Source organism: Colobus angolensis, unplaced genomic scaffold (genome assembly GCF_000951035.1).
Source record: "Colobus angolensis palliatus isolate OR3802 unplaced genomic scaffold, Cang.pa_1.0 Scaffold302, whole genome shotgun sequence".
NCBI lineage: Eukaryota > Metazoa > Chordata > Mammalia > Primates > Cercopithecidae > Colobus > Colobus angolensis.
In genome coordinates this window covers 3,718,862-3,730,905 of record NW_012116289.1, presented here as the reverse complement: position 1 = coordinate 3,730,905, position 12,044 = coordinate 3,718,862, and the positions used below count along the sequence as shown (strand labels likewise).

The 12,044-nt window shown below is 40.1% G+C and overlaps 1 protein-coding gene across 3 annotated transcripts in view; it reads left to right on the top strand.

Moving 5' to 3' along the window:
- The first annotated feature begins 11,553 nt into the window (after positions 1 to 11,553).
- The window catches only part of SEPT7 (septin 7), a 100,365-nt gene continuing 99,874 nt past the window's right edge, over positions 11,554 to 12,044 (top strand). For 2 of the 3 annotated variants that reach the window (XM_011950165.1, XM_011950164.1), the window contains exon 1: positions 11,554 to 11,892. In XM_011950165.1, coding sequence (XP_011805555.1) covers positions 11,832 to 11,892 — 61 coding nt within the window. In that variant the 5' untranslated portion in view covers positions 11,554 to 11,831. The remainder of the gene's footprint in view (positions 11,893 to 12,044) is intronic. The other variant, XM_011950166.1, reaches the window with a different exon arrangement.

Sequence of the window (12,044 nt, the reverse complement as noted above, 5' to 3'; positions counted from 1 at the left end):
ATTGCCTAGGTTTTTTCTAGGGTTTTATGGTTTTAGGTCTAACATTTAAGTCTTCAATCCATCTTGAATTAATTTTTGTATAAGGTGTAAGGAAGGGATCCCGTTTCAGCTTTCTACGTATGGCTAGCCAGTTTTCCCAGCACCATTTATTAAACAGGGAATCCTTTCCCCATTTCTTGTTTTTGTCAGGTTTGTCAAAGATCAGATGGTTGCAGATGTGTGGTGTTATTTCTGAGGCCTCTGTTCTGTTCCATTGGTCTATATATCTGTTTTAGTACCAGTACCATGCTGTTTTGATTACTGTACCTTTGCAGTATAAAGTCAGGTAGCATGATGCCTCCAGCTTTGTTCTTTCTGCCTAGGATTGTCTTGGCAACGTGGGCTCTTTTTTGGTTCCATATGAACTTTAAAGTAGTTTTTTCCAATTCTGTGAAGAAAGTCATTGGTAGCTTGATGGTGATGGCATGGAATCTATAAATTACTTTGGGCAGTATGGCCATTTTCATGGTATTGATTCTTTCTATCCATGAGCGTGGAATATTCTTCCATTTGTTTGTGTCCTCTCTTATTTTGTTGAGCAGTGGTTTGTAGTTCTTCTTGAAGGAGTCCTTCACATCCCTTTTAAGTTGGATTCCTAGATATCTTATTCTCTTTGTAGAAATAGTGAATGAGAGTTCACTCGTGATTTGGCTCTCTGTTAGGCTGTTAATGGTGTATAGGAATGCCTGTGATTTTTGTACATTGATTTTGTATCCTGAGACTTTGCTGAAGTTGCTTATCAGCTTAAGGAGATTTTGGGCTGAGATGATGGGGTTTTCTAAACATACAATCATGTCATCTGCAAACAGGGACAATTTTACTTCCTCATTTCCTAATTGAATACCCTTTATTTCTTTCTCTTGCCTGATTGCCCTGGCCAGAACTTCCAATACTGTATTGAATGAGTGGTGAGAGAGGGCATCCTTGTCTTGTGCTGGTTTTCAAAGGGAATGCTTCCAGTTTCTGCCCGTTCATTATGATACTGGCTGTGGGTTTGTCATAAATAGCTCTTATTATTTTGAGATATGTTCCATCAATACCTAGTTTATTGAGAGTTCTTAGCATGAAGCACTGTTGAATTTTGTCGAAGGCCTTTTTTGCATCTATTGACATAATCATGTGTGCTGTTTATGTGATGGATTACATTTATTGATTCCTTCATCAAATCATTTTACATGTAAAGTGAAAGATTGCTTTGCTGGAGATTGTTGTGTATTGGTGACAAAAGGAGAGAGGAAGAGAGAGAGTATCTGCCAGTGACTGAAGACAGGGCTTTACTTTCATCATCTTTTCCTTCTCTTTTTTTCTTTTCAGAGTTCACCTTGGTTGATTAAGCACCATAGGGGGCTGGGTGTGGTGGCTCACGCCTGTAATCCCAGCACTTTGGGAGGCCAAGGTGAGCGGATTGCCTGAGATCAGGAGTTCAAGACCACCCTGGGCAACATGGTGAAACTCCGTCTCTACTAAAAATACTAAAATTAGCCAGGTGTGGTGGTGGGCGCCTATAATCCCAGTTACTCGCGAGGCTGAGGATAGAGAATCGCTTGAACCTGGGATGTGGAGGTTGCAGTGAGCCAGGATCACGTCACTGCACTTCAGCCTGGGTGACAGAATAAGACTCTGTCTCAAAAAAAGAAATTGGGGAAAAAAAAAAAGCGCACCATATGTCTGGGAAGGCTTGTGCATACTTTTCACTAATAGGTTAGTACATATCTTGGGAAGCTAAGAGTCGGGCCTGCGTTTTGTCTAGAACTGATCAGAAGGGAGAGGGGCTAGAAGCAGCTGAACTGAAGCAAGAAAAGTAAAAAGTAAAGAGGGATTTGTTCTCTTGACCCAACCTGGCCAATGGCAGAGTTAGCCAAGCCTTTCATTTGTCTGTTATGCAGATGCTAAAAACAGAGAAGTCTCTGCCAGATTTGAAATCTGGGGGGAAATTGTGTAGGAACTGTTTTTCCTTTTTTCTCAATGTGTTTGTGTGTGCATGCAATGGAAGGTGGAGATAAATTAAGGAGCAACTATGAAGGCAATATAACAATTTCTTGCTATTTGCAATACTTAAGTCCCACTTTTTAAACTTTTTTTTTGTCCCTTTTTGGTGCTGTTTTTTCTACTCTATTTTCTAAACCACATATAAGCCTCCTAAATACATGCAATTATTTCCAATAAATATTTGAGTGCCTACTATGTGCAAGATATTATGCTAGGTTCTGCTTTAGAGAACTAAGATTTAGTCTACCCCATGGTCTGCAGTCTCATAGCAAAAGTAACCCATGGTCATGCTTGCTCATAGATTTTCAAAAACAGCTAGATTTTACAAGAGAAAACATTTTAGTTGTCTGACATTCATTGATAGCATCTGCATGTCATGGACATTTAGCTCAAAGCAAAAATGTATTTTGAAATAATGAACAATTAAATGAACACTTTTATCAGAAACAAAAATTTCAGAAGAGTTTGCTCACTTGTGTGCCATAAATCGTGAAAGGGAAAGGGAATTATGTCCACGCCATATGTGAACCACAGTTAGGCAGTAATATTATATCATCTGCAGTACAGCTGCTTCATTTAAATTCAAACTAACATTTATAGTTTCAATAGTTGTTATTGTGGGCTGTATACATGACATTAAAAAATCATATTTGAGGAAGTTCTTGAATTTGGTAGCTGATTTAGAATTATAAGGTCTCTTCCAACTCTAAGACATTAGAGTCTATTAGGACACAAATGTAGTCTTGGGAATAAGAACCTGAGGGGGAAATATCCAGAGTTCAACATCAGTGTTTAATGCTGCATTGCTACCACTTTGGATAATAAAAATGACAATTATTTGGTTTCATAAAATCTGTTTATCTGTTTATAGTGTTTGGCTGGCAAGATGTTATCACTTACTGCCAAATTTCTAAAAGAAAATAAAAGAAAAAGGAGTATCAACCAAAAACCAAAAATAAATCATAATCATGATTCCGCGCATGAAAAGGAACACATCATGGATAACAATCACAAACACCATCATTTGCTCTTTTCTAAAAAATAGATGCTTACGTACCTCCCTAAAATAGGATCCAATCAATATCAAATGATTAGAGATACAGTACAGGAAAGAATCTCTGAGTTGTTGGGAGCCTCATGAAGGAGGGGAGTAATGACACATTATAATATTTTAATTATTACTAAGCATTTGTCCTCTACCAGTCAGTCTCCATGGTAATCCAATGCAACTGCTTTGCTTAAATCAAGTGGATCAGTCTGGCACAGGCTACTTTGCTTCCTCTCCAAATTTCCTGTTTTCCTGGATATGAGGTCTCTGAAGTGCATCTTCAGGAAACAGTCACTCATCAGAGGTACGCTAGAAAGGACAACTTGGAGAGAGCAGGTTCTTATTGCTTGCTGAAATCATAGCCTGGTTCTAACCTCACGTTTCATCTACATAAAATTACTAAAGTTCAATTCAGTTCAGTTTCAGGAGTCTCTTCTAGTGCAGGAGGCATTCAATTATTGCCAAAGTCAATATACTAAGTCTGGTTGTTGAAGGCAGCTAGTTTCCCATAGAACCATGTGTCCCTGTTTCCTATTTCAGTTAGTTTCTGAGTCAATGGTAGGAAAATGCCAAAGGGAGTTGGCAACAATGGCCTTTTCCACTTATAATAGATTTTCTTTGATGTACTTTGGATTTTTCTCCAGTATTGTGTTTAGCGGTATTTCTACTATGTAATCAGATTGGATAGCTCTACAACAAGGCACTGATTGGCAAGAGAATACCGAGGTAAATGGTTTTGTCTCTTCCTTTGGTCCCTGAGGCAACCGTGCTGCCAGTCTATTACCAGTGATACGGACTCTTCAGAGGGAAGTGAGGCTCTTATCTGCATTAGAACTAAGGTTCCAGAAGAGTCTTGGAATTTGAAAATTCCTTGAGCCTCCAGTGATAAGTTGAGATAAATCTGGCCCCCTGGGGCAGTCTGGATTCAAACATCCTATTTCTGCACTGCTTCCTCCCCCTTCCCTCCTTGGCTGGTGGGAAAAAGAAAAACTCTTCCTGAGGTGACTAATTTAAGAACGGGAGTTATTTGCTCTGCTTTTTTGCTGTCTGTTTAAATCTCTCGGGCTTCAAGCTGCATGATTCTCTCATTTTATTTTCTTTTGTTTTGTTATTATTACTATGTCTTTTGGCTTTTCTTCCTTTGTGGGGTGAAGTTTGATGTTTAAAAAGAAAAAGAAAGCTATGAGGCTTTTATTTTATTTTTTTAAAAAACTTTGTTCATTAGTTCTACAGCCTTGCAAGTGTCACTTGACTTCCTGTACCTTACAGATTCTTAATCTATAAAAGGGCATGTCAATATTCCCTTCAATTTGCAGAACATTAACATTGTCAATTATTTTAGATTCTTTGATTGCAAGAGAACTTTCCTCTAATAACTGCTATTTAATCATGAACTTAACATTAGAATGTACAATTTTCAAATATTCAAAAGTTAAATATAAAAATATTTAAACCATACCTACCTTGATTCCCTGGTGTATTTCATGACACTTAAACAAGATTTTGTGAATGGTAGAATATTTCTCTTGTGTAATAGTTGTCTCTCAGTATCAGAGGAGGATTGGTTCCAGGACCTCCCATGAATGACAAAATCCTTGGATGCCCAACTCTATGAAATGGTGTAGTACTTGCATATAACTTACACACAACTTCTCTTATACTTTAAATCATCTCTAGATTACTTATAATACCTAATAAAATGTAAGTGCTATGTAAATGGCTGTTATACTATATTGTTTAAGGAACAATGAGAAGAATAAGTCTGTACATGTTCAGTACAGACACAATTAAAAAAATTTTTTTCTGTGGTTGGTTGAATCCATGGGTGTGGAACCCACAGATATGGAGGGCTGGCTATATCTTGAATGAAGAGTTTTCATATTTTAAATCTGACTTAAAAAAATTCATATGGAACTAAATTAGTTTCAACTTTTTTTTTTTTTTTTTGAGACGGAGTCTTGCTCTGTCACCCAGACTGGAGTGCAGTGGCACAATTGGCTCACTGCAACCTCCGCCTCCTGGGTTCAAGCCATTTTCCTGCCTCAGCCTCTCCAGCAGCGGGATTATAGGCGTGCACCACCACGCCCAGCTAATTTTTGCATTTCAGTAGAGACGGGGTTTCACCATGTTGGCCAAGCTGGTCTCGAACTCCTGAGCTCGTGATCCACCCGCCTCAGCCTCCCAGAGTGCTGGGATCACAGGTGTGAGCCACCGTGCCCAGCCCTAGTTGCAGCTTTTATGAACAAGTTACATATCTTTAATTTTCACGAGAAAAAAGTTTTAGTTAATGGCTCTTTCTTTTCCACATAATTTCTCAATCCTCTTCCAATATCTTTCAAAGGAGGAATATAAAGCACTCAAAGGCTTTTTGGATACTTGGATGTTACTGTCAATAGCAAAATATTGTAGATTGCCTAACCCGGTTCATAAAATACACACCTGAAGTCTCAAGCTTCACCTCCACCACTCAACCTGACCATACGTGCTAATTTTTGGTAATGTAGAAAACAGGACAGATCTGTTCTCTGAGAAGTGCCATCTCATTTAATTTACTGTTACGTTCCGAGTTGGCCCTCAAATTGAACCTCCATATAGACCTAATACCATTCACTAGTCCTTCTTCTTGCATCAAAGGTAAAAAAGTACCTGAAAATTGTAACAACCATCTTACCCTCTCACCAGACTAATGTCCAGCAAATAAAGGACAGGATTCAGGACAATAGGGAAATATATCTCTTCACCTGAGATCTCATGTATTGGAAAAGTATGAGTTCTCTGAACCTTGTCTCAGAGCCTTATAAAATGTTAAGACCTAAAGGGAAATCATTTCATTTCTTTGAACTTTGCTTTACTCAATTAAAAAGTGGGTTTAATACCTATTTCATAAAATTGTTATATGGATGAAATGAAATTAATGTGAAATGGCTGGCTACAAAAATTCTCACCTTCAGGTTATTACAGGCAGTCCTGGTTCCACTACCAGCTAGAATGTTGGTCCATATTTATCATAGACAATTACTAAAACAAGAATATTTGCATAACACTTCATAGTTGACAAAGCACATTGACCTAAAGAATACTTTCATTTTGCATATTCAAATACTAAATCTGGGCAATATTTTTAACTGTTCAGATATGAAGTCTGGGCATTTGGGAGGTACCTTTATTAAGAAACATTAAGCAGCTGTGTGCCGGAGTTTTGGCAAACTGACATTCACTAATTATTTAACACGTCTACATTGAGCTCACATATGTGCTAGTGCAGCAGTTCTCAAACTTTTGGTCTCAGTACTCCTTTACTTTCTCAAACATTATTGAGAACCCCAAAGAGTGTTTCTTCATGTGAAATATATCTATTCATACTTACTGTATTAAAAATTAAAACTGAGTGTTTTAAAATATTACTTCATTAAAAAACCAATTCATTAAAATTCATCAAATAGCAGTAAACCGTTACATGATAATGTAAGAAATATATTTTGATGAAAAATAACTGTATCTTCCAAAACAACAAAGAAACCGTTTGGAGTGTCACTGCTTTACATTTTTGCAAACCCCTTTAATGTCTAGCTTAATAGAAGGTAGCTGGATTATTTTGTTTTTGCATTCAAGCTGTTGCAAAATCACACTTCACAGTCTCTGGAAAATGACACTGTGTGCTCATGAAAGAATGGGAACGAAAAAGGTAAACAATACGTCTTATTTTTGTAATTAAGACATTGATCCCTTGGCATGTCTCAAGAGAATCCCTCTTGAGGTTTTCCCATTCCACACTTTAACCACTGTGCTAGTGCCTAGTATCCAATTATTACTCAAGTAGTAATTGTTGAATAAAGTAATGAATACCATATCCTGGGCCAGGTGCTGAGGTTACAGAGATGGACAAGACAAGAGATCCTGACTTTAAGGAGTTTAGACTTAGACTTGTCTCTCTTAAATGGAAGAGAGACAAGTATTTACAAACTCTGCTACTAGAACCACCATAGGAGTAAACACAAGATACTATGGGAGGTAAGAGGGTACCTAGCCTAGTTTTTGGTGATCAATGAAGACTTTTAGAGAAAATGGTGGTTAAGCTGAGACTTAAAGGAAAAGCCAGGTAAGGAATGCAAGTGTAAAAAGGAGAGTGAAGTGGGAGCAGTAGGGCTTACTAGGATTTAGAGTGAGCAAGGTATAGCAGATTAGCCAGAAATGAGGGAAAGTGTCATGCAAGTTTCCTCAGGGAAAATTTTAAGACTTTAAACGGGACTGACATAGTTAAAGTTTAGAAAGGTCACTCTGGGTACAATGTGAAGGATGAGTTGCAGTATAACAGGCCAGAAAAGCTACTGCAAGGAGTTGAGGCAGGAGATAATATTGGCTTAAATAGAATAGTAATGAAGCGGAGAGAAATGGAAAATTAGAGTTAAGAAGGAAAAACTGATAGGACTTTCTAATGGCTGTAGGAGGTAAGAGAGAGAAAGGGGCTGAGTATTATACCCATATTTCTGGTTTACAAAATGGGGTTGATGATACCACTTAGAGACTAGAAACATAAAAGCTGGTAAAATAAAGAGTTTAGTTTGGGATTTTTGAGATATCTTGGTACATCAGGACATATTTTGAAGGCAGTAAGACATGTAGATTTGCAGTCAGAAGAGAGAACTGGACTAGAAATTTGCATTAGGAGTTACTAGTGAATATATGGTGGCTGAAGCCAGGGAGGTGAATGAAACCACATAAAGGAGAATGTAAAAAGTGAGATAGAAACAAACTGCACACAACTTTGGGGTTCATGGATATCTGACAGCCAGAAGGGGGTCCTGAAAGGTAAAATAAAGACACAGATCTAGGAGAAAAACTAGGAAAGTGTGGTTTCACAAATCAAGGAATATGAATGCAGAAGGCCAAGGGTTCTAGTATCAAATGCTGCAGAAAGGTCAAGGAAAATAAGACAAAGGGTCTACTAGATTGAACACAGAGGTTCTTGGTGACCTTGTTGAGAATTTCAGTGGAGTAGTAGTTGCAGAATCCAGAAGCTTGTTGAATAAAGAACCCATTGACTGCAGTTCCTGGAAAGGCAGGAGGAGTGAGAATCTAGAGAATGAGCACAAAGAGATGGAATACAGGGAACTGGCAGAGATATGTGCCTCAGACAGGGGGGTACCTAATCTATTGTGACACTTGAAAGAATGAGTATGGAGGCATAAAGTTGTTGGAGTTCCTCTTTTTTTTGTTTTCCGAGATGGAGCCTGGTTCTGTCACCTAGGCTGGAGCGCAGTGGCGTGATCTTGGCTCACTGCAACCTCTGCCTCCCTGGTTCAAGCAATTCTCTTGCCTCAGCCTCCTTAGTAGCTGGGATTACAGGCACCCACCACATCTGACTAATTTTTGTATTTTTAGTAGAGATGGGGTTTCATCATGTTGGCCAGACTGGTGTCGAACTCCTGACTTTAGGTGATGTGCCCGCCTTGGCCCTTCCAAAGTTCTGGGTTTACAGGCATGAGCCATCATGCTCAGCCTGAGTTCCTCTTTGATGGTTTCTATTTTTTTCTATTCTCTTATTTGAGAATAAGTGAGGGGAATGGTTTGAAAAATAAGGAGAAAATCAGAAGTGGCTGTTGTGGAAAACAAGAGAGAGACAACTAGGGAAACAAGCATTGCTTGGTAAAGTTGAAGGCCCACCTGAGTTTGGATACCATAAACATGTGGTGGAAACCATCTATATGGTCTGTCCAGTATTTCAGATCAGTTTTTTTAAACCTGTTTCTGAATCAGTAGGTTAAAGTCTAGGCTATATTTTATTAACAAATATAGTAAACAGTGCAATAAAGAGATCATAAAATCAATACAATTCTCTTTCCTCATGCACCACGTATATAATCTCCATAACACACACACGTATATACATTATAGAACACTGGCTATTAAACCTCCCTACAAAGAAAGTTCCTCAGAATATCATTATTTCATTGCCTGTAACACTCCGTATAATTTTCTTTTTTTTCTTTTCTTTTTTTTTTTTTTTTTAGAGTTGCTCTCGTAGCCCAGGCTGGAGTGCAGTGATGCTATCTGGGCTCACTGTAACCTCCGCTTCCTGGGTTCAAGTGATCCTCCTGCCTCAGCCTCCCAAGTAGCTGGGATTACAGGTATGCACCACCACACCTGGCTAATTTTTTGTATTTTTAGTAGATGCGGGGTTTCACCATGTTAGCCAGGCTGGTCTCAAACTCCTGACCTCACATAATCTGCCCACCTTGGCCTCCCAAAGTGCTGGGATTACAGGCATGAGCCACCGCGCCTGGCCACTCCATGTAATTTTCAGTGAAAAACAGTGAAGCTATCATAGTGTGGGGTGGAGTTTGTATGAGAACATGAACAAACCTCAGGCAAGGAATTTAATGTTATTTATATTAAGAATTTATCCATTTTCATAGCACAAAATAACACAATTCACCTCTTTCATACCCATTAAGAGATCGTCCTCAAAGAAATATTATCAATAGAGATGGGAGGCAAAGATTTACTTCCTTTAGACTATTAAGTTATATTAATAAAAGTATTTGCTTTAATTTTATATTTTAAAATAATCTATATTTAGGCAATATTTACTAAGCATTGCGCACCGTGTTCATGTATTAGTCTATTTAACTCTTATCAAAATCCTGTTAGATAAGTATTATCTCCGTTTACAGACAAGGAAACTGGATCACAGAAAAGTTTAAGTAACTTGTTCTTGGTTGCAAGCCTAATAAATAGAGAGCTGGGATTTGAACTCAGGCAGTCTGACTCCGGATTACCCTCCTTGCTACACTGCTTTCTTTCAAAAATAGAAATTCAACAACATTTTCCAAAGTAAAAGTTCATTTGAAGTTTCAGAAACTTAAAGCAATGATTGAACAGATAAGTTGTAACAGACTTCATAAGCAGTTCAGTAAAAATGTAGACTTACGAAATGGCATAAATAACAAGATACAAATAAGTTGCTTCTGTAAGTTTCTTTTCTTAAAAAAAAACTACTTGGAAATACTTCAAGTATATAGAACAGTAAAGGAAATAATTACAAGTGAACACCCACGTGCCCTCTACTTAGCTTAATGTTTTGCCACATTTTCAAGATACTTCCGGTAGAAAATAAACGTTATAGATACAAATGAACCCTTCTTGTTACATTCCCTTCTGTTCCTCTCTGGAAGTAACTAGTATTCTGAATTTCTTATCTATCATTTCCTTATACGATTTTTAGTTTGATCTTACTTTTTTGTAATTATTAAACTTTTATTTATGGTATGTCATATATACATCTTCCTGCAACTTGCCTTTTCCTCTCTTCCTCAATATTAGGTTAATGACTCTATCCATATGAAAAACGGTAGCTTTAGTTCACTGATTTTTTGTTTAGTGTATGTTCAATTCGTTCAACAATGACACTTATTCATCCATTCTATTAGTAGACATTTACTGTTTCACTAATATAAGCTCTTCTGCTCTGAACTTTCTTGCACGTGCTCATAACTTTGAAATACACATACTTTTTTTTTTTTTAACATGCAGTTAAACAGGAACATACACATTTCTTTAACATGTACTTAAACAGGAAAAGTAACACATGTGCATGAAGAAGACAACCGAGAGAGTCATTACGTTCAAGAAACGTACAAAAGACCACAGGTTATTCCGAGCGAAGAAAGGCTTTCACTAGAAGGCACTTGGGGAAGGTTCCAATGACAGCGACATTCATCGCTACAGTAGAAACTCACACAATCGTAGCCCTTTATTACTCTTTTGTTATCCAGTAGTTTCCTGTGTCCGTTCATTTCCTCAACTGGAGTGTGAGCTCCAAGAGGACTGAATCGGGCCCCAACAAGGTGAGCCAATACGAAGGTGGCAGCAGAGTCCGCAATGGTGGCTACAGCGGCCGACCTCTGAGGCTGTGCCAGGCTACCAAAGTGACAGCGAGAGGGAAGGGTCGGGGAAACAGGGCCTAACCTCACTTTTCACCCCGAAAGTCAAGGTAGCCGAGGAAATAGGGATGAATGGGGGCACAGACACCTGCCTCGAAGTGTCTCCTCACTTTCACTCACAAAGCCGTCGGGTCAGTAGCTAGAAGTTGAGGGGCGGATGCGGCCCCCACCCTGTGGCACTTTCTCAGTCTGGTTCTTCCAGCCGCGCCTCTTTGCCTTACGCCAATTCCGTAAGGAGGCGCTGAGGCCAACCGGGCGGCTCCAGCAGCTCCAAAACTTGACGTGAAATAGCACGGGGCAGAACTGACTGCGGCCATCTTTAATTTGGGCAAGACCCCACCCTCGCACCCCACCGGCTAGTCCTTTTCAGCGTTACCAGGATTTTCTGCAACAAATGTAACGCGGTTAACCTTAGAAGCAGTGTTGAAGAAACACGCAAAGAGGCCCGAGTATCCATGACCTCAGTGGTGCGAAATCCGGCCAATTTAAACATGGCGGCTAAACCCGAACAGCAAAACGTTGCTGACGCCAATGAAGTCATGCTCGAAATGGAGCGAGGCGGCGGAGCTGGGGAGCGGGTAATCTCGCGAGATGGAAGCCAGCCTCCGCTCGGCCCGGAAGCCCCGTCTGAGGGGGCGGGGGACGGAGGAGGGAGGGGGAGTCGGACGAGAGCTAGTGGAGGAGTCCGCCTACTGTAGCGTGCGTAAGCAGGGCAGCGACGCCGGGCCGCTACGCCGCGGAGTCGGCGTAGGCGCCTTTGGAGAATCGGCGGGCTGCGCTGCGCCGGGGCTGGTCGCGGAGGGGGGGAGGGGATGTCGGTCAGTGCGAGATCCGCTGCTGCTGAGGAGAGGAGCGTCAACAGCAGCACCATGGGTGAGTCTCAGCTTCGGGCTGCAGCGACTCGGGGTCATCAGCTCCAAATGCTGGAAAGCTTTGCAGCTGCTGGACCGAGCTGGGGAACGCCCTGAGGCGAGGAGGAGGCAGCGGCGAGGGGAGCCGTGGTGGGGGCGACGGCGGGCCCGGGG